Genomic DNA, 22,857 nt, shown 5'->3' with positions numbered 1-22,857 from the left:
TTCTTGCAGGTTTGGGCATGTTTGAAGAAGAAAGATTCCGTCAAAATTTTGCCTCTGCGCCACACGCATCCCCACAGTCGGTGGAATTATTCTCTCCTCCCTGAAGTAACTGGAAGTAGAGGGTTTGTGGTGTTTCTAGGTTTGTGGTGTTTCTACACCAGGACGTCTCGCAAGACAAGAACAGACATGAAGACAACAGTTCTTCCATCCTTCTATTGACCGTGTCATATTTTACACCATTATCGCGTATTACAAAAAAAAAAAACCTCTTCCAGACACCCTTCTTGTGACACCTACACCCACACACCACAACTGCATTAGACGTGCCAGATGATGGCAGTTTGCTAGAGTGCAGCAGACATACGACAAAAACGGAATTTTGACTAGACCTGATGGGGCCAACACGAAAGTTGCAGTCGGAATTGCACTTGTGCTCAACGTTTCCCAAGAACATCACATGGACTGGTGAAATATTACACGCAGCTGTCAAAGCCCCGACACAATCCCTACGCTACGCGAACATGCTTCCCTGCGCCATTTTGCTGCTTCAACCACCGTTGTCATGCCTTGTCCCTAAGTCATGCGCATTATTTTTTCATCTCGAACACACGCAGGTTCAAGCGATCGTCGATTTAAAATGCTCTCGTGCACGCTGGGCTCTCCGCTTTAAGCTGTGAGAATCCTTGTGACCCGGTACAGGGTCCGTCACTGTGGGAAATGGAAGCAGGTGATGGAATGCGTTATGATAGGGTCAGAGTGTAGACTGGTGGCGAATTGAGACGCTTCTTTCCGACAAGAAGCTGATGCATTCCCATGGCAGGGAGGGCCGAATTTTGACACTATTTCAAGCTCCTTCCTTTGGAATTGTAGGAGTGTTTTCTAAGCGGCAATCGAGTTGTTCACAGAGCCGTGGTTGACGCCATCGTCTGGAGAACCACTTGTGTACGCCTGATTTTTCCTAGCGTCTTTGACACAATTTCTAACGACAACTTCCTAGAGCAGGTAACCTGCAGGAAAGCTGAGGGCATGATGTGCAGCCCAACAGCTGGCAGAAAGGAGAATTCCACTGAGCGTTTTTTGTGAGTCCCCAAACAGAAGTGTTCAACAGATTGTGTTCAAACTACCCTTGTAGTTTGTCCAATCGTACAAGGGTAGTTTGAATGGGACGTGCAAACTATCTGAAGCCATCCAATTTACCGAGAAGCGAGCCATGTGACCTTCCTTACACACTACCGTGTCAGCAAGTGGTTCTGTGCAGTGCTTGAGGTAGTGCTTTAAGAAAAGAAATAACTTCAGCTTCTATTGAGAGTGAAGAAATAAACCAAAAAATATTGCAATCCACTTCTTCGTGAGCAGTCAACTTTTCAGGGAGAAGACGTCCACGCCAAATGCGCTCGTGTCGAAACCATCGCACAGCCTACAAGGCCACACTTTTCCGCATGGACCAAGGCCAGCTCACAGGCACGAGAGTCTGAATTTTAACCACCGCGCACCAGGCTTGCGACCGCAGACGAGTAGTCAGGCGAGACTGCGTCCGGCGTTCCACGTCCACACACAGGCACCCGAAACCCCACATTCACCTCACATTCCCCCGAGGACACCACCACACTCAAGGGCACGCCACAAGAGCGCAGCTTTCCAGATTAAGCACGATCGCACGCGCCAGAGGGCGCAAGCAGCACGTCACTTCAAAGCCCACTTCAGTTCTCAGAGGTCCCTCCCAATCACGCCGCACTCAGAGCTAGGAGGCCGCCGCCGAGGGCTGTGCTGGGTACGGTCCCTGGAGGGGCGGGGCACTCAGGCGGCTGGCGAGTTCACTTCCCGTGACCGCCTGCTGGGGCGGGGCCACCACAAACACGTGCACCACCTGTTCCTCTGTCCGGCTCGCGTAGAACACCAGCTGGCCGGCTTGCAGCCTCAACGGTGGAGCCTGCCCCCCCTGCTGCTGTTGGAGAGCGGGCGGCTGCGGAGGGGGCGGGGGCGTGGTGGACGCGGTCTCGCCGTTCTCCGCCGGCTCATCTTCGACGGTGATCTCGTCCTGAACCACTTCCTCTTCGACCACCTGCTCCCCCTCTCCCTCCTCGTCCTCCGCAGCTGGGCTTCCGGTCGACGAGGAGCGCGCGCTTTTGCGGGAGCGGCGGGAGGAGGAACGAGAGCCCGGTTTCTTTTCGGCGCGGCGGCGCCGGGCGGGCTTCTCGGGCTTCTCAGGCTCGTCGGGCTCCTCCTCTTCCAGGCCTTCCAGGTCGAACTGGGTCGGGTCGGCTGCGTATAAAGAGAGACTTCCAAGTTGAGCAAAGAGGCCAAACGCACATTGACATGGTTCGGCTAGCCTAGAAACTAATGTCTGCGACATCACTAACAGCACAAATCACGTTCCCAGTTCAGCACCCGCTATCGCTTTTCAAAAAGCAGGAATAAACAGGAACATGTATTGAATATGGCTAGTTACTGCTCTCGCTGTGAACAGGTTAACTTAACCAACAGTGTACTGTGCACCTGACTTCAGCCTTAGCTTTTCTTAGGTCTGTTGAAAGGAAGACCAAAACGGCACTACCGTCAACCCCCCCTTTTCCATCCTCGTTTTGAAAGGTTCGGAGCTATTTGAGAACAGCAAAGGAATTGTCCAGTTGCTGTTAAACAACGTATGGAATAGCTGCTGCCGGTTATTCCCTCGGTCACCACCCCAGTCGACCCCTCCTCCATCTTCACCTGTCAAGGTAACTGGCACCTGTGATGTGCAGTGGCTGCCTCCACCCACCCAAGCTTGTTTCACCACTTGACCGCCGGTCAAGCACACCCCTTGCGCAACGCTACATGTTCCCCTGTAAACACACTCGTGAAGGAAATGATCCCTCATACTTGTGGCTCCAATCACAAATTGGCCGAAAAAGAAAACGGCGAGCAAGACCAAACACGGCGCTGAACACTGTTGCATCTTCACCTTGTGACACAAGCACAGCACTGCGTCCCACAGATTTCAAGGCCGAATGTTGCTCCAGTTTCGGCCACTAAACGGTGCAAGTTTTTCCGCCTACCCTCACTTCTTGGTGGAAATGCAGCAAAGCAGAACACTCGACCACCAACATCCCAACGGATTAGTGAACATACTCTCTGCATGCAGCAACTTGCGGTCTTTTGCACGGAGATGAAGCAACGTGTGCGTCACTGTGAATGGGACAACGCAATGCGCAGGCTAAGCCAGCGAAGCGGGGCGTAGCAAAAGTTGGAAGAAAAAAAGAAACGACTCACTGATGGTCTTGTCCACAAGCTCCCGATTGAAGCGCTCCTCTCGCTTGAACTTGTTCTGCGAAGAGGAACGACCGGGTTCACAGCTGAGCTCACAAGGCAACATAAAAGAGGACGGTATTCTCAAGTACAAGTTGTAAGTACAATCTCCCCAACAAAATGGCTGCCGTGATGGAGAGCAAATGGTTTCTATGAGGTGCTTAATGCCTGGCTTTAGAAGCACAGAGTCTAGGACACACTTCTGTTTTCGTGCTTTTGATAGGTGGCCCCCTATCGCTATATTCAGTACTATTTTAGACTAAGTTACGTTCACTGCACTCTAACCACTCAAAGAATCACCTTTTACATCGCTTACATTATTCTGGCTTGTTCCAATGCTATTCGTTAAGATGTAACTAAATTATTTATCTTCTTTTTCTTTTGTCAAAATGAACACATGATCATTGCTTGCACGCAAAATCAGAAAATTGCACTTTAACTGTATCACATAACTTTGATGCAACTTCATGTCCATTATTTCTATCCGTTACTAGTACAATCTGTCACTGTTTTACAGTGAGAAGTGAAGTGAAAAAAAAAAAAAATTGTTCATCTATCAGTTGGAAATGGTGCTGCGGGGAAAAACCCATGACTTTAGCCACCTTTTCGAGCCAGCTCTGAAACCTCAGGCTCAATGAACACCTCCTCCCCCAAGCAAAATAAGTTTTGAAAAAAAAAAAAGAAAAAGAAAGAAAAAAAGAGCCACATGAAACGTACTACCGAACTCAGCCACATGGCTAGAAGAGGAAGAAAGGCCGGTAATCACAGCACATTTGGAAGAGGTCTAAAGCCAGCGCCATTTTTTGTGGATCACCGTTCTAAAGGCACATTCCCACTGGCGATTTGTCTCGTCGCGCGACGGCGCGAGTCGCGCGATGAGGCCTTGAGGTGGTGTTCGCACTTGCGATGAGCGATGATGCGACTGCGTTCAGCGCAGCTGCTTCCCGACTTGTACATACGACCTCGTTGGTGCGTCAACCATTCGAAGTCAAAGAATACGCGACAAAAGCAGGTAGAAATCAAACTAAAACACATGCTACTAACCTGGAGCAATGCCGAAAGCATTTGCGGGTTGCGGGAGGAGCAGAAAATAACAAACTCACGAAGGCTCTTTTCAACATATTATTGCACGAAGAAATGCACACGCTTGCTTTCACGCCACAACACCCGCATCACGGCCCACAAATGTCGCTTCTTTTCACAGGCGCAACGTTCTGACGCCTCCGAACTCTACGCGTGTTTACCAGTCGCCGATAGACGAAGAGGCTGCAAGCACTGCAAGTCAACCTACCGTCTCGCTGTCCACCTAGCTCTATTTACAATCCATACACGCTTCTCCACACTGATGAGTTCCACGCTATTCGTTGATTAGTGCACGCGTACGCTGAAGCCACTGACCAAAGAACCGATGCACACGGGAAGTTGCTTGCCGGCCCGACCCGGGCGGGTACAGCGATAGCGGGCCAAGCGCCTGGCCGAGCGAGCCAGCGGCGGTGGCGGCGCTCGCCCGCCCGCCCGCAGCGTTTGCATACCGGATGTAAAGAAACGTTTCGTTTCCGGCTACGTCAGCCTACTCCGCGGCCATGATTGGCTTACCGGTTTTGCGGGGCCGTCGCGCGACGAGGAAATTCGGACCTAGAGCGATCTGCTCCGCCGTCGCAAAACTCCGAAAAGCGACGGCCGGCTCGTCGCTTTGCGACGTCGCTTTTCGTCGCGCGACGAGGCGCATCGCCAGTGGGAATGTGCCTTAATAATTGGAGGCACTCTTATTTGAAGCAGTGTTCAACATACTCTCTTTTAAAGCAAAGATCTGCATAATTCACTCGTAAAAATATGTGTTGCACTGTTCCAGTCGCTTCTTAATGCATGTGAAATACGGTTCTAAATACATAACAAACTGTTTAGCAAAAAGTTCAAGCTGGTAAATGGATCCTGTGTGGATCCAGATTAAGAGTGTAGTTAGGCCATCCAGGGTAGAAATCTCAGTTGGAATCCATTTCGAGAGACACATGAATGTGGGGCATGCATGCTTCCCCCCTTTGCTGTCAGTGTTTCAAAACAAGTTCCCTGGGCACACGCAAAACAGATGGCTTCAAAAATGTGCGCAAACTCTGTATACCCCCACCCCCATAAAACAATATCAACGCCCTTTCATCTAACGAGGATGGTTGAAACGCGGAGCGTTCTTCCATGCAACATTTGTCGAAGTCAAAAGTCCAAACTGTTTCACAACCGGACAGGCGTCGGCCTTGTAACACGAGGGACCCAGGTTCGGTTCCAACCATGGGGAAGAATTTTTTTTCTTGAGGAATTTTGCGTTTCATCACTATCATTGTCATCATACCGCCTTGTGGAAACCCATTGCGTAAATTTAGTTGGCTTTTTTTTTGTAGTGCATTCTGGTGATTCAATATAAGGCTTTCGGTTTAAAAAGTGTCACCTTGAGCTCCTGGCGGGTGCGCGAGGGGAAGAAGGTGGCCATGAGGGTGAAGTCGGTGCCGCACGCGCTCAGGGCCTGGTAGAAGCGTGCCGTCTGCGCCGCCGTCCAGACCTTGCGCCGCGTCGGCTGCCGCCGGAACGACTTGTAGCTTGTCTCGCCGCCCGTCTCGTAGACCACGCGCGCCGCGGGGCGCGCCGCGGGCCGGCGGATCACCAGGCTCTCCTCGTCGAGCGTGATCTCCCCGTTGGGGCCCAGGCGCACCCGGGGACCAGCGTCCGCCTCCCGCTCCTCCCCCTCTTCCTCCTGCTGCTCCGCCTCGGGCTCAACATCTTCCACCGCCTCCTCTTCCGCACGGGTCGAGCCGGCGTCGTCCGTCCCGTCCTGCTGCGAACCCTTGCTCGATTTCTCCCTGGGAGAGCAGGACAGGGAGAGATGTTTAGAAAGAAGTGGCCCTTCCGCGACAGTTAAAACGTCACGCGGAAAGTTGCTGGAAAATCGACACACTTGGAGGAAAGCGAGAGTGGGTTAAAGCAGCAGGGGAATTTTTCTCACGCATTTTCGCCCACATTGGGGTGCAGGTAACCACTAAAGGGTAGCTGTACAGCGCCACTAAAGTGGCACTGCACAGATACTTTTTGTTTTGGTACAAAGCGACGAGCACTTCTTGACTGTCACGCTTCCCACCACGAAACCATATTGCTGTCTAGAGGACCAACAAACGTGGACAGAGCTAGAGGGTAGGTGATGGTCAATCAGCGAGAACTATGCATGATGGCTCAAGTAATGCCTACACTTCTTGCGAGATTTTGGTGGCACCTAACGAAGCTAGCACAGCATAATTACTACAGAGACAGTGCAAAGACGATGCAGGACGAAAAGCATTTGATGACAATTCCACATAGTCATATGCAACACCAGCCATCGACGCCCTTCATGCACCCGAAAAGCCACCACCATTGCAGCTAGCCAACTAGACATGTTATGTAAAACTGCACCTGAACCCTTCATTTAATTTGCAAACAGCATTAACTCGTATTCGCACACGAAATAAAATTTGTTATCGCACATTATGTACACATATCTAAAACGTGCAATTCCCGACTTGAAGAAAACAATTCAGAAAGAACCAAAGTGTCAGAAGCAGAGCTGTGGGCATAAAACGGCAATCCTGTTCTGGTGCATACGGAAGCCAACTAATAAACAGAACACCTCACGTGCTCACCTGTGAAGATTTTTACAAATAATTCGTGCAAGCACAAGGGACCACTGGCTTCAACACGCAGGCTGCTCATGTGTGACCTTTGACCTCTGCCCCCATTGCTCCAAAGCAGAAATAACAGCTACTAATATAGTGCACAGCTGCAGGATACACCTAAGCTATCTCTCACGATGTAAAAATGCATGAGCATCACTTTTCACCGTGCTACACTGCCAATATTCTTCTCTCTGCTGTCTTTTCCTAATCTCTGTAACTGTGACCAAGAGCCTTGGACAATCAACCCTGTTGACCTATATTCGGACTTAAAGTTTAAGTAACCTTAACGTTGAGCCTAATGACATGACAAGCAATGCCAAACTCATTTTACGTCAAGATGAAAGTACCGGTTGACGACGTTAAGCCTAACGTTAGGCTTAGCGTTGTCAACCGTAACGTACTGCTCCCCACCCCCAGTGATGTGTCAGCAGTTTGGAGGTCAGCACCTACTATTGTTTGCAGCCGCACGATGTGTCACAGCCAATAGGGATGCTACGCTGAAGCACTGATTTGATTGATTGATTGATTGATTGATTGATTGATTGATTGATTGATTGATTGATTGATTGATTGTAGGGTTTAACGCGTCAAAGCTACACCTGGGCTATGAGATGTGCCGTGGTAGAGGAGGGCTCCGGAATAACTTTGACCACCTGGTAATGTTTAACGTGGCTGAAATCTCGACACAGGCATTTTCGCTTTTCACCTCCACTTGAAAAGCGGCCACGACTGCCGGGATCGAACCAGCGTCCTTGGGCTTAGCTGCACAATGCCTTAGCCACTGAGTCACCGTGGTCGGTGCTAAGCCAACACATATGCCCGCCTTCACGATTAATAGGAATTCATGTTCGCCGCCAATGGAATTTTTTTGGCCCAGGTTCTGGTTACGCATGGTCAATGGAAGTTTTGTGCCCTATCTTGTGGCAATGCGGATCTGGCGACCACATGTTTTTTGCCAAGTGATCCAAGTAATGCTTTCCTTCCACACACAAAGAAGTCCCTCTTGTGAATTTTCTTTGGGGGGGGGGGGATAACTTCGGGGCTGTTCAATGTGACATGCGGACGATGGTCACATGGGGGCGGGTGTGAAAGTTGCAACAAAGTGAGTGGCAAGTTGTTTAGGCCTGCGCATGATACGAGGCACAGGTGTTACTCGCTGAAATCTAAGTTAACAAGAAACAAAGAAAAGAAATCGTTACATGTGGATTTGTTCAATGCTATGCCTCTCCACTGGGACGAGCACCAGATGGGTACATGTAAGAGGCATCAGATGGGGTACACCACGGCCTAAAGATGACTTGTGCGAGATCTGACAACACAAATTGAATAACCACACATACACATTCCTTTTTTTTTGCTTAACATACTCGCTTGTTTAGCATTTGGCAATACAATGTGGCAGCATGTCTGTCTTGGTACAGTTTGGCACAAGTAGCGCAGCACTTGTGCACAGTTAGTACGCAAGTACACACAAGTACACAGTACACACAAGTACACAGTACACAAGTACACAACCTCGGCCACAGGTGAATTCCTCCGTGAATAGCATAAGAGCAGCAGGAGACACAAACTCACTGCATGGGATTTCCAGGCGGGTTGTAGTAGATGAGATCTTGCATAGTCATGGCACTGCGATCGGCGGGGAGCTTCCGCAGTGTCACGGACCTGGACCGCCGGGCCTGCACAACAGCGGGGGTGGGCAGCCGTTTCAATCACAAAGCGAGAAATTACGCAACAATGAAAGAGAAAGGCAGCATAAAGAACTGCAGGGTTTTCGAAGGAACTAGCAAGTACACACAACGTGGTGGCAAGTAACTACATGCAACCACAACAAATGAGAGTCTAAAGAAAATTCAAATTTTGCGGGTTCAACACACCGACACTACACCTGGGTTATCCTTGGGCACGCTGCAGTAGAGGAGAGCGCCGGATTCATTTTTACCACCCGGGGATCTTTCCAGAATCTCGAACACACAAGTGTTTTCGCATTCCACCTCCATCAGAAACGCAGCCACCGCGGTTGGGAATCGAACCCCCGTCCATGGGCTCAGCAGCGCAACACCTTAGCCACTGAGCCGCCGTGGCAAGCGAGAATTTCCTTCAGACTAGGAGCAGTAAAGGCTAGGTGCTGCAATGTATAGTGGGCAAATGTTCCAAAGGAATGCCTCTTGCTCAAATGTATTTATCAACCTACTGCCCACCCTCCAAGAATCGCATTATCTTCACCCCCTTTTGAAAGCTGCATAACTCCTCCAGCAAAAACAACCTATTTCCCCTCCAAAGAAGCATACAATGCACCATCTGCAAACACTACCAGTGATTTAATTTTGATTACAAGAGAAGAGACTTGTCTCATTTGATGGGGGACATACGGGCTGAGTAACGTGAACCTCATGAGTAAGCAAAAGAATTGACATTTGGGCAAGTTGGTATTGGTTTTTAACATCTAGAAGACAAAAGCGTCGTCCTGTCAACTGAAATTCTGAGTAAGCAAACAAGATATACTGCAAAAACGCAATTCCCTGTAGAATTTATGTTTTTCCGGAATGTCCCCTGCAATGTCTTTCACAGAATGTCTTCTGCAGAATGTCTGCTCAGCTGCAGAAGTACACAAACAAGACATTCTGCAAAAACATTCCAGATGACACATTCCAGGGTCTAAACTAACATCCGGGTGCAAAAGAAAAAGTGCCAGCAGACGTGTCGTGAGAAAAGCCGTTCAAGGATTCTCTCAGTAAATGTTGGTCCTTTCTTGAGGGAAGGGGTTCTCAACGTCGAAAGGAACCTAAGAAAGCGGCCATGCCAGGAGTTGTAAGCTCTGGGTCAGCGTCTTGGGTGTCACCACCGAAACACACTATCATGATGGGTTCAGTGATGAGTGATAAAGTAACCACGGATGCATCACCGATGTGCCAAGCCTGTTCTACACGGTGCGAATTTACCTCTGAAATCACTGTTGCAGCACTGCATATGCGGAAAATTATTTATTTTCGTTGCTTCCGAAGCTACAAAAATATAACGCTGCAGCAGCGACTTCGCAGGTAAATTCGCACCTTGTAGAACGGGCTTCAGAGGCAGCCATATTTTTGCAGTTCAGCCACATCTTATTTTTTTTTGCTTGCTATCTCCGTAATTTGGGTAGGCACTCTTGGAACTGCCTTGAGGCTATCCCACCCTCACAGTGGAGCATGTTTTGTTGTTGCTCACACCGGGCCACACCCGCCTCTCGTAGCTGAGATAGAGCACCATTAAGGTTCTCCCTATGGTGGGCAGCGGAGAAAATACCACCCACTGCTCCGCTTCAGTGCCCACTGCCTTCGGTAGGCCACCCACCACTCCAAATGACACGTTTAATATGCACGGCTAAGCAACTAGAAACAACCACTGTGCAAGAGTAATGCCAGCAGCAGCAGCAGGTCGCACCTCCTGCCATCTGGCTATGTAAAAAGGAGCCTGAACAAGTGGCTGTGAAGTCTCAAAGATTTCCAGCTGCGTGCACATCTTGGAGTCAATGCTTGCACTTATCGCTTTCTTTTGTTTAAAGAACTCCCAGATTTTTACCATGCCATAGCACCACAACACCTCGTGTTCGACCAGTTAAGTTTTTGTGATGTAAATTTGAAGTTCTTGAGCTTAACTGCAAACATCGTTTCTGTACAATGCTAGCGGCATTACACAAGGTTTCCACAGAGGAGAAGTGGCAGCTTTAACTAGCTCTTTGAACCTACAACTAACGTGCTCATTGAGCACCAATTTTCTGCTACCAATGAATTCGACAGTTCGTGAGAGATGAGCAGTGGTCGAGAAAAGTTCGTGCCTGCATGAGCTCTGCATTGCAATGTCTGGAGATGAGAGGCCCGCCTAAAAGAACACCTCTGCACTCTCCACCAGGAGTTCTTGAACGTGCACCCTTTCGGCACCGACAAGCAAGAGCAGCAATCTTCCATTTTGTATATCATATGGAAATTGCCCTTCCTGCATCCTGCATAGCCAAATGGATAAATTTCACATGGCCTAACTCAATGTAAAACATACCTAACCACTGCTATTAAAAGCGAAAGCGTAGTGGGACCGATGGCGTCCTGTCAGAAAACTAATGCATCTCCACATAGATCGGTCGGTCGACCGCAAGGCTCTGATAAGATCTCTGGACAGACGGCGTGTGCTAGAAGCCGGGCCTTCATTGTGTACAAACGCAACTACTTGAAAAATCTCAAAAAAGCCACGGTTCTAGTTAATACATGCACCGATCATGAAAGAGGAGTACAAGAGTATACGTTTATCTCAAAACGAAGTATCAGTGTACATTTAGATCGTTCGTGGACGCGTTTAGTGCGTGAAAAATCGTAGCATGGGTTCGTTTTTCATGCGTGATTTGGGTTCGTGAAGGATGGACAATTGATTGGACGCAGTTTTAGCGAAGGTTAGATGATGAACTTTAGATGATGTTTTGATGTTAGCAACCTTTCGCGCTTCTTTCAACCTTCTTGACAAGAGATGGTAAATATTTCTATGAAAAAATAGGTACAGATGTTGATTAAGAACAATCTCGCATAATTCTATACTTTAAAAAAAAAATAAAACCCCAGCTCAAACTCGGGCCATTATAATAGGAACCAAAAACTACCTTACAGCCACGAAGATCAAACAACGGCGGTGGGCCCTCTTAACAGTTGTGTAAAAGAATGTCCCCAGTGATAAAACGAACTGGTAGGCGCTTTCACTTCTGTATCATACATACCAAAACAGAATGGTGCTGCCTTGTCGGCATCAGAATCCACCCCACCGAGAGTGTATGCACCCCTGGCCACCTGGTTGGGCATCCGGTAGCACAAATAATGTGCCCGAACATGATTTAAAGCAGCCATGAAGACAACATGCAACTTTGTCCAATAATGAAAGAACTAGCATTACCTAACTCACTCAGCTACATTCCAGCCGCAAAAGACGTTTCGTTAAGCCAGGAAACGCAAGAAAGATTAAGGAAACTTCAAAATTTTGCACTACAGTGACAGAATGCGGGCGGGAGTTATGCAATAGAGGCCAGCACATAGAGGCCAGCACAATCAGTGTGCTTACTCCATGTTAGCGATAAAACGAATCAGAAGTCCCACTACTATCACCCAGCCATGTTTCTTGGGAGTGGCTTTAAGTCGGTGGCCACACATCGCGCAAACAAGATTCTGTTACGTCACGAAGAAATTTCCGCAAAGCAGCTGGGGTGTCGCCACTGCTTTTTCTTTCATTTCATTTACTGACCCTTAAAGGGGCCATGAACACAAAATACAAGTTTGTTTTATTCGAAAGATTTCATGTCCTATAGCGCCTCCAGCATTTGTCTGGAAGCAAACTATGGCTTATTCACTGTGAAATCAATCAATTTAAACTAAAATTTTGATTCTCATGCCAAAACGTGTGTCTGAACGACGTTTGCAGTGACATCATAAGAATGGGTCTTTCGGCTAAACTTGGTGTGGAGCGGAGACATGCTTACTGTTGTCAACCTAGATGGCACCACCACACCGCGGCAAGCTGTTTTCTGCCTTTGGTTTGTTTGTAACCGTATTTAAATCTAACTTGTTTTTGTTCATGGAAAAAATCATTTCGTGAAACATGGTGCTCGCTCGACAAATATAGTCCCGTAAGACACCGTCGCTTACGTCAATCGGCCAGTGTATTCTGAGACAACCCCAAAGCCCCGCAGTGCTGTGCATCTAAACCAAGCATAGTGCGCGCAGTACCAACAGCAGTATGCATCCGTGTTTATATGTTTACATGTGCTTTCGTAACTTCTGCTGTTTGTCCCGCTATTCTTACTGATATAAAAATAATGTGCCCTAAATTTAAGGGCAAATAGCTCGTTCAGCAAGGTTATAAGTTCTGCCTAATTTGCGTTTGCTTTTTTTGGCCTCCGCCAATCGCAGAGCTAGCTGGCATGACATGATATGTTCTGTTGCGGCAAATGAGCTAGCGGGTCGCATGGCCATTCCCTTTTTTACTAATTATACAGCTTATTTGAGCGAAATTTATGTTAAAATTGGTGTCAGCATGATTTTAACGAGGCAATCATTTTAATGAACCAAACTTGTGTTTTCTCTTCATGGCCCTTTCAAAAGCCCAAAGGCATTACATAAGGGGGGCTTTGTGAAGGTGTGTATCACGTACAATATCTGTCTTCCTTAATATCCCCATTATTTGTTCGAAGTCTGCGATAAAATTGAAATTGTCACTGGGACAGAGCAGTCTTTTTAATAAACCAAACTCGTATTTTGTCTTCATGGCCCCATTTAAAGGGACTCTGCAAGGCTCCCAATTAGCGCTTTCACTTTTTACTTTGCGTCTGGAAGCACTGTCACAGCTATAGTCATCGCCAGCACAGAGCAACCCTGTGTGATTGGCTCGCCACAGCAGCACTGTCGCCTTCCGCTTATGCCTCGCTTTGTGGGGCTTTTCCCTCAAGTGGCTATCGAATGCATTCCTTGCTGCAAAAGGAAAGCCAGCCAACAGCTGCTACACCACTCTAATAACGTAATTTCAGTGCTAAAACAACACCAAGACTCGAGAAAGAAAAAAATCTTTTGAGCAACTTTCAAGTTATCTGATGGGCACAGAGCAGTAATTTTTGGCTGAGGTACTTTGCAACGCCCTATACTAAGTACTAGATGTGTTGGTTGACTACGTTCTGAAAGCATTATACGCCTCGAGCTTCGCGATCGCTGCGCCGCCTGCCGCCGCTTCTCCGCGGCGTTGACGGGATTTGCTCTGCGTGGCTGATAGGGGCTCGTGCAGTGTTTTGGTTCTATTTCGCTTCTTTTCGCCTTTCCGCGCCCTAAAAAAAAACTTGTTATGGTGACGACTATAGGCAAAGAGTACGTTAACGTTTAGGTCACTTAAAAAGCAGCTGCGTCTTCGTAGAGTACGTGATCGCCTGCAAGAGCTACCCGGGGACGCGATTCTGCGCGCTTCGTCGCCGCTCTTCCGGGCGTCGGCGACGGCAGCAACATATCACCCATGTCACCTCCAAAACATCAGGCCCAAATGAATTATACTGACGCCTCGTTCAGACCTGATACTGGCACAATGAGAGGTTGGATTCATTTTGCAGCGAGGACAACGAATGCGGCTTCGTTTCGCATATATACGCCGCAGAAAAACATGTTTTGGGGATGTGATTACCCAATCCCGGACAATAACTTATGCCTTTTATAAGAATATAAACCATGCGGAAATGTAAAGTATATTCCAAGCCTCTGCGTCGTTAAATATGTGCCCACACATGCCATATAGCAAGAACCAAGGAAATGAAACCACGGAAAAATAAGTGCTGTAGCAATGCGGAATTTAGAAACATAATAGCTCTAACGAAAATGAAAAAAAAAAAAAACCAGTGCAGCTTCTGGCATGCTAATGACGTTCGTCTAAACTTAAGCCAGGAAGGTTTCACTAGACCAACTATACGCGAAATGCACTGCTGGTACCGGCTCGGCCGGCGCACCGCTCCGGCGCCCCACCCGGAACTAACACGACAGCAGGCAGTGCTACTACGCCAACTACAAACACAGTCAGTGATCACGCCGGCGCTCGCGCGTCACGTGTGCCCGGACGTGTACGCCAGTGACGTGTGTAGTGTGTGCGGGCAACATCGCGCAACTCTGGCCCACATTCTGTGGGACTGTGCAGTGCACCCCGTGGAAGCTGCCGACCTCTACGGCCGGCTGCCGGACACCATAACGAATGCCGTATATTCGACGGACCTGGCCGCACAAACTCTAGCCGTCCAGCAGCTCGAGGCTGCTCTCGCCAGGCAGAAGCGGAGCGAGTCGCAGACGGGGGGGAAAGGGACGAACTCCCGAGTACCTTTCGCGCACCGCTCACGCCGACGCCGGCGGGGCCTAGTCCCGAAGACGTAGTGAACGTGGGTGGGATGTGGAGGCTCTGCGTATCCCGACCTCCCACTCCCTGCTGGCCATAAATAAAGTCTTTCTCTGTCTGTCTGCTATTTCGCGAGACATCGGTGGGGGGGCGGGGAGGGGGACGCCGTGTACAAATGCGGAGCGGAATCAAGCAATGAACGTTTTATTAGTAATCCCACACATAAATTTCGCGTTCACTTTCCTTTTGTTTTTCTACTTCAACAAAGAGCTGATCGTACGGCGGACGCATTTTTGGAAGTATACAGGGTAGGCTGTTCAACAAGCGATGAAAGATGTCGTTGAAAGAGTGTGGTATGAGATAAGGCCCTCTGATTTCAGTTTCTGGTTTATTCTGCAGGCTCCCTGTGCCATATGACGATATTTCGAAGAAGCATTTAGTCGCGGACGCGGATTATACTGTAAGCCCGTCTCCGCGCTGCTCGCAGAGGATATATGTAGCAGATGAAGGTCTGCGGGCGCGCACCTCACGACGACGACTCTGTACTCCCGAGTATAATTATGCATTGTCCATCGTACTTTTGTTGAATATTCCCGAAATTAACACAGACTGGCTTGTAAATGGTGGTGATCAATATCTGAGGTATAATATTGGCAAACGTAACTGGTGTGCTGTCAGGTATGAGTGCTCCGCTGATTATGTATACGCACAAAACCGATTTAAATCGTAGTGTACGTATAGCCGTAGCATGAACATCTGAGGAACCGGTGGTTACGGAGACACGGCTAGTAAATTCAGGTCAGTGTAACTACAATCGGCTCCATCATACGCTGGTTCCGCAACGCTGGCCTGTGACACACACCTGGCGCTTATACAAACCGAAAATACCACACTAAGATCGCGTCGGAAACATTTACACTCTCGTAAACACACCCCATTTGCGAACAGAGGGACTGCTTCACACAAACATGGATTTCAAACGCTTACAAACGGTAAATCTCAGTCGTGAACGTGCCGCAAAAGCAGCGGCGGCACTGGGGAGCGGGGCGCGGACTCCCGCGCCTGCTTTCGAAACGGGCCGCTAGGGGGATTTCAGTGGCGCCCCTACAGGCCGCGCTCGAGGCGTATAGATTTAGAAAAAAAAGTTGAAATGAGTGTTGCAGGGTCCCTTTAAGTCAAATCCCAGCGCCCACCTTTTTCTCTGGCTTGCGTGGCCGGCACTCGGGTGACGTGCTCCTGACAGGAGCTGGTGACTCCTCCTGTGGAGGGGGAGGGGGGGCCTCAGCAGGAGGGGGGGAAGGTTCCCTCGGAGGGGGCGGAGGGGCCTCTTTGGAAGTGCTGCTCGAAGACCCCCTGGCCACCCTGCAAATCAGGAGGAAGGGGCCAGAAAACAACTTAGACAGTGAACAGCACTCACAGCTTATCACACCAGCGAGAGGCACGCAAGCGCTTAAAAATTCACCCGCATTTCCCCAAAGGGGAGCATGGGGAAGTGCGAATGCACGGGTGATGCTATGAGGGGGAGTTATGTTGAACTGTGTTGGCATTCGCCCGTTAGTTGCATTTAACACCCCCGCGTGATCAAGTGGGGATTCACACACCCCGTTAGTCGTTCTCTGGAAATCTTGGTGAATTAAAGTGTATGTTCGAGGAGATCACACACACACGCAAGTAAAGTGAAACGACAGTATTCTTTATTCAGCACTTGTTGGTGTTGTCGTTGTAGTTGACGGTCATTATGACCGCCTTGTGGTCACTGAAATGTACGGTCAAGAGTTGTTGCAAGACCGCGTGTATCAGACAGTTCCTCGCAAAGGCCAGGTCGATGTAGCTGCCGTTGATGGTGGTGGGAGCCTCTAGCGGTAGGCACGTCATGGAGTGGTTGGCGAGCATGTATTCCATCAACCACTCGCCGCCCTTTCGCACGTCCACGTTAAAGTCCCCAACAACCACGACCGGGTCCGAGGGCTTTACGCGCCTGGCCACACTCTCCATCGCCGCGTCCACGTATTCGACGACGTCGTCGCGCGAGATGTTTGGCGCGAGGTAGAGGGTGACGACCACCATTTCCGTCGCCCGAGTACGCGTCGGTGTAGACGGCACTGTACGGCGACTTGTCCCTGACCAGCGAGGTGGACACGGCGTGCGACACGAGGTTCGCGTAGACGTGACCGACGAGGTAGACGCCGCAGTACTCGCCCCGACTTCCGCTCCTGGCGAAGCAGAAGCAGTCGATGGGGAAGTGGGAATGCACGGGTGATGCGAAAGAATTCTTCTTGGCCAACCGCCCTAAGTGGGTATGTGCTAAAGAAATTAGGAACTCTTCTTGGCCAATCGCCCTAAGTGGGTATGTGGTGCGGATGGACGGATGGCGGTGGACGCGTGATTCAGGGTCGCTTAAGAAGTGCATTCGCACTTAAAAATTTACACATACAAGAATCACTAACAAAATTGCACCACAAAACTGAGGCCAACATGTTTCCGCATGCCGCCAAGGCAGAGCTGTGGATGCCAGCACAGCCCCTTGACGTGTATTTTCGTGCAGTAAAGACATTTCCCATGCAAATGGCTCCCCCCCGTCTACCTCCAGTCAATGTTCACCAAGGCAATGCAACCGTGAAGGTTCAAATGAGCTAGTTTTATCTGTTTAGGCCTCTTTAAAGATTGCTCAATCAAATGAAGTTCAGCATACAACTTTCACACAAAATGGCAGTGTATTCTTAGCTTCAGTGTCAATCGGAAGACCAAACGGAGAAATAAAACCCCGTTTTAGTCCAAAACTGGAGCTACTACAAGCGTGAACTCATAAGGAAGGTAGACATGCTTTTACAGAAGTGGGGTAAGTGAACTGATTTGAAGTCGAAGGCCGTTACAGCAGTAAAGACCGAGTTCACCGTCAGGTTGACACGGTAAACGTGACTCATTCCAGAAACTGGTGGAGGGGAAGCTTGAAACGATAGTGACGTTCACCGACAAGGCGAAAAGGCGAGACATACAACAGAGGACAAATCCGGCTTGCTATACCTATTCAGTTCCCTAGATTTTCCCGGGTTTCCCCAGGCCCTGTGCAGTTTCCATTACACGAGAATTCACATCCAAAAGGACAAATTTAAAATTATTCAGTTTCAAAACAAATGACATGACACGCGGGCACCATTCAGCAAGTTCTAGGAGGTGCCTTGGCTATGTGCTCCTTCTCCTAATTATTCCATGCATTTTTAAAATCTATCATTTTTTTTTATGGTGGTGAAAAACGACAATGCCAGTGCGTTTACATTTTGGCTTAAGCTAAAGAACCCCAGGTGGTCTAAATTAATACAGTAGAATGTCGTTGATACGTTTTTAAAAAAATTTGAGGTAGAAAAGCACTATGGGGTATTTTTAGAGTTCACAAGAACGTAGTAACCACGAAATTGTATGAACTGGGAACGTATCAATGGGATTCTACTGTGCTTAGCCGCCAACTATGGTGCACCTCATAACCAGGTGTAAGTTCAGTGCACAAAACACTGAAACTTAAATTATCAACGAAATTTCTTGTTATTTTCGGCTGAAGCAGAAACGTACGCCACCTTCACGATGCCTTAAATATAAGATTTCCAGCCGTGCATATGACAGCACATGTGGGAAAGAAAGGCGTGTGTGCCCTTCACTTGGAAGCTTTGAAGATTCGCTACCTGCCCTTGTTTACTAGGCTCTCAACCGGTTTATCAGTTTTTTCACTGCTTAGACTATGAAGCACTGCAAGCCTCGTCTTCCAGGTCAGCACTGATACGTCAAGCTGATAAGCCGGCGAGACTTGTAGTGCCCTGCCGGGACTGTGGCGGGATGCTGATTACCCCAGGATAGACATGCAAGTGGGACTTTGCCCCCCACAAGAGCCGTCAAATGGTGCACCCCGTACCAAAAGCGATGTGTTGCATTGACCGATTTTATTCTGGCAGTAACGATCATAACGCAAGCAGCCAGTGGAAACTAGTAGGCAATGGCAACGAGGCAGACTGTTAGAACACATCCTGAACGACCACTAAGCAAGTTCGTGTGGCATGCGTTCGGGCCAGCAGGAAGTCAGTTTTGCCTTACGTCCATCTTTTTCACCGGTGGCTATCCAAGCAACCTGTATGATTCTCGTATGACAACCGCAATGCTCGTGGATTTCTGCACTTTCAGGGTATTTTTCAACAAGCGATGACATTTGATTCTTTTGCGAGGATGTTGAAAGCCGTCTCTCTTCTAGATACCATACATATAACCCAGACCACCTGCTCAACACGTTTTTTCACCTTGATTGTTCACCTGTCGACATTAGAGGCATTTGTTTTTAACCTGGGCTGGTGCAGATGAATGCAGTGTCGCGCAGACCAGTGAAGAGTGCAACTGGAACTATATTCTAGTAAAAAAAAAAATAAACATATGCTGCACTACTTGCACTAGTGCAAGTAAAATATCCAGGAAGATTGAAAATATACCCCCCCCCCTTCCCTAAGTGATGCAAAATTGCGATCTTTTTCGGGATACCTCGCACGAACAGGCTCGCTTACTTTGGAGGCGAGTGCGGGGAGGGTGGTACGGTGGACGGGCGCTTGGGTGCCTTGACCGCCCGAGGAGGCTCGGCCACGGCGGGGGCTGACTCAGCTCCGGCGGGGGGCTCGTGGGGCAACTCCGCAGCGCGAACCTCGGGTCGCTCCTCGGTCGGCGCAGTGGCCGGCTGCTCCGTCACGCTGGGCTCGGGCGGAGGGGTCTGGGCCCGCGGAGGGGCCGGGGCTGGTGCCGGGGCAGGGGCCGGCTTCCGGGCTGCCGGTGCGGCGGCGCCGTCGGTCTTGCGGCCCAGATTGGGCTTAACCGAGATGCGTGGTCTCCTCGTCGACATCGCCACGCTGGAGAGGTCGGCCTCCTTGGCGAGCGATCGCGAGCCTTCGGGTCGAAACGCCGCCGAGCTTAGCGCAGGCGGTGAAGCGCCCTCCGCTGTTCTACGCGGATGGCTCGCCGACGCGGCGGGGCGTGTGCACGCGGCGGCGTGGTGGTATCATGTCTCGTGAACGGCCGCTCGAGCAGCGGACGCGCCACAACACCGAATGCCGGTCGGCGTCGCTACAAGTAGGGCGTGACGCAAGGCTATCGTCAGCGTGTCGTGGCGAAAAGCGGCAGTTCTGCGCGGCGTCGTGGAATTTGAGTCGCAATCGCGGCGTCTGCCCGCGGGGGCGGCGGACTGGGAAGCGGGAGGAAATGAGTCGTCGCGAACGGGGAGGTGCGGACGGAATCGGCCTGAACTGCCGGCTGGCTCCAAGGGGCGGCCGACGAGGCGACACGACGATCAGCTCGGTGGCGTTGGCATGGCACGCGTTGCGTTCTTCCCCCACTTGCCCCACGCCACGGCCACTCGACGGAAGAGAAGTAACGGGCCTGCCGCTTCTCGCAGCGCCACTGGGATAGCGCGTGACACCGGTGTTTGCCGGTACAGCCGCTAGTTTTGGTGGGGCGCCACATACCGGTAAGTGACCCCCGTTTTTGGTCCGTGAACAATATACGGCTTTCCCTCGATCGCGTCCTAACCGCAGAGAAAATTAAGATACTAACGCAAGTATCGTACAAAAATGATCTCCAATATCATCTGATTGACAACCCCACGTTTTTTAGAAGTTTGTTGAACTTTCCCAGCCCAATAATTGTCACACACACACACACACACAAAAACATTGCAGCGCGCTCACCTTCGCTCAAAATTCGAAAGATAGCATAACAAGCAATTATTTTGAAGAAATCAAGATAACAAAACCATTTTTGTTATCGCGGATCACGCCTGGCTCACACGTGCCGATTAATTTTAATAGCACATCTGTTAATTGCTGGAGCTTGGTCTCTTGGCGTTTGCAAAAAAAAAAACGAAAAACAAACTCTTGGCATGACCTTCGCGCAGTGGTTTTAGCAAAATTAATGCTGAGCGCACGTGTGCGTGCGCCTCGTGAGGGGCGCACGGCGTCGTCCAGGCTTCCACGTGGGCTTGTGCCACGTGAACCCGCCTTCGTGTGCCTTCGTCATCTTTGGCGCGGTGGCTTCCGTGGCGCGCCGGTCGCTGCAGGCCCCCTCCCCCTCCTCCCCGCTGAGCCGGACGTAGGAGGCTCGGGCTGTCGGCGTATCCTGTTGTCGTAGTCGTTTATGTAGTCACGGTACTAAAACACCGGGACACTTCCAACGCCTCGCGCTAACGCGTACTAAAAGAACACACCGGGACACTCGTTTTCCAAACGCCTCGCCCTAGAATGCTTCGAAGACACGATACTTTTACAGCAAAGATGCCAACGGTTTGATCTCCGTGGGCAAAAACGCCAAGGCACCCACATGCTTCACTCCTTCCCAGGTTTCACGTTAGTGGGGATGGCCCGGTTTTTTTGGTTGGTTGAGCTTGAATTCCGTGCAGCGTTGTTGAGACGGGAAAGCCCTGTGAGGGACGGAGGGATGGCGACGCGCTCGCGATTTCGGTCGGCGGCGACGACGTCTTGGGTTGCCACTCGCCGTACGAGGAACGTGCATATATTTGCTCTTCCCGCTCTCCTGACTGTCAGTGTGGGGAGAAGCTGTACGTATAATCCGAGCTCTGCTGTTTCTCCAGCCTTGCACCACTATACGAACTGCGCCATTTTTTAAACAGCGCTGCAGAGCTGTTTGGACCGACACAAATCCGTCCGGCGTAGACAAAAAAATTCCCCCGCATTTCCCCGAGGGGGAGAATGTGAAAGTGCGAATGCACGGTTGTCGGCCCGCTTGCGGCGCTTGCGCTCGGCCCCCGCAGCCCACCGCCTCGCCGCCTTCTCTTCCATCGGGTTTGTAGTATCACGTGTACATCAAGCCGCTATAACGCCGCTGAGTCGCCAACGCACGCCGCTGACGACGTAGTTTGAATGCGTTAAAGATATAAGGCGCGTTACTCGCTGATAACCGCGTGGCGTCCGTGGCTTAGTCGGTAGCGCGTCGCGCTGCGGCCGCAAAGTCCTCGGATCGAAACCTGGCGCCGGATGCTGTTTCCTTTTTAAAAAATTCCCCCGCATTTCCCCGAGGGGGAGAATGTGAAAGTGCGAATGCACGGTTGTCGGCCCGCTTGCGGCGCTTGCGCTCGGCCCCCGCAGCCCACCCCCTCGCCGCCTTCTCTTCCATCTCTTCCATCGGGTTTGTAGTATCACGTGTACACCACGCAGTTATCAAGCCGCTATAACGCCGCTGAGTCGCCAACGCACGCCGCTGACGACGTAGTTTGAATGCGTTAAAGATATAAGGCGCGTCTAACACTGATATCACCGTCGCGTCTGTGGCTTGGTCGGTAGCGCGTCGCGCTGCGGCCCGCAAAGTCCTCGGATCGAAACCTGGCGCCGGATGCTGTTTTTTCTTTAAACAGCACTGCGGACGCCAACGCCGCCGACGCCGCCGCCGCCGGCGGTGGATGGTTTGGGGTCGCTTATAAAGTGAGAAAACTCCGAGCACACGTGAGCGCGTGCCTCGCGGCGACCATCCGGCGTCCCCGGCCCGAGGCTCCGGGCACGACTGTGGCTTAGCAAAAAAAAAAAAAAATCACGAGCGCACACGAGCGCGTGCCTCGCGGCGACCGCCCTGCGTCGTCCAGGCTTGCGGATGGTGGTGGTGGTGGTGGGGGCTCATATTAGGGGGCTCGGTCAAGAAGAGTTCTTTGTTTCGGATGGGCTTGCGCCACATAGCTCCCGCCTCCGACATCGTCGTGTAGCGACGATGTCGGCCGAAGACGGTGACGAAGACGGTGACGACGAATCATGTTATCCCATCCTTTCACAATCACACGTGGAGACGGCCACCGGACCAGCTGACGAAGAAGTGGCGGTAAGCTACCAAGGCGAGGTCGAGCTACAAGAGGATTCCCTACGCGGCTGTGCCGCGCGCGAAACCTGAGAGAAACCTGAGAGACGCGATGTGTGAAGTCGCGCAATGATGCTCTCCTGGTGGCCGTAATATCTGTGGGATTCTAATAATTCGCTCAGCA

At 50.4% G+C, this 22,857-nt stretch overlaps 1 protein-coding gene across 1 annotated transcript; it reads right to left on the bottom strand.

Annotated features, from left to right (window-relative positions):
* Positions 1–1,273: 1,273 nt before the first annotated feature.
* LOC144162292 (uncharacterized) lies at positions 1,274–20,284 on the bottom strand. The gene is made up of 6 exons (XM_077692768.1): positions 19,394–20,284; positions 16,046–16,214; positions 8,556–8,659; positions 5,726–6,134; positions 3,250–3,304; positions 1,274–2,262 (listed from the first exon to the last, which is right to left on the bottom strand). The coding sequence occupies exons 1-6, from the start codon at positions 19,720–19,722 to the stop codon at positions 1,742–1,744; spliced, it is 1,587 nt and encodes a 528-aa protein (XP_077548894.1). The 5' UTR covers positions 19,723–20,284; the 3' UTR covers positions 1,274–1,741.
* Positions 20,285–22,857: the final 2,573 nt, after the last annotated feature.

This window comes from Haemaphysalis longicornis, unplaced genomic scaffold, assembly GCF_048455015.1.
Source record: "Haemaphysalis longicornis isolate Haplotype H1 unplaced genomic scaffold, Haemaphysalis longicornis Haplotype H1 scaffold_12, whole genome shotgun sequence".
NCBI lineage: Eukaryota > Metazoa > Arthropoda > Arachnida > Ixodida > Ixodidae > Haemaphysalis > Haemaphysalis longicornis.
Note: the sequence above shows the minus strand (reverse complement) of the source record. Positions and strands in the feature narration are given on the sequence as shown.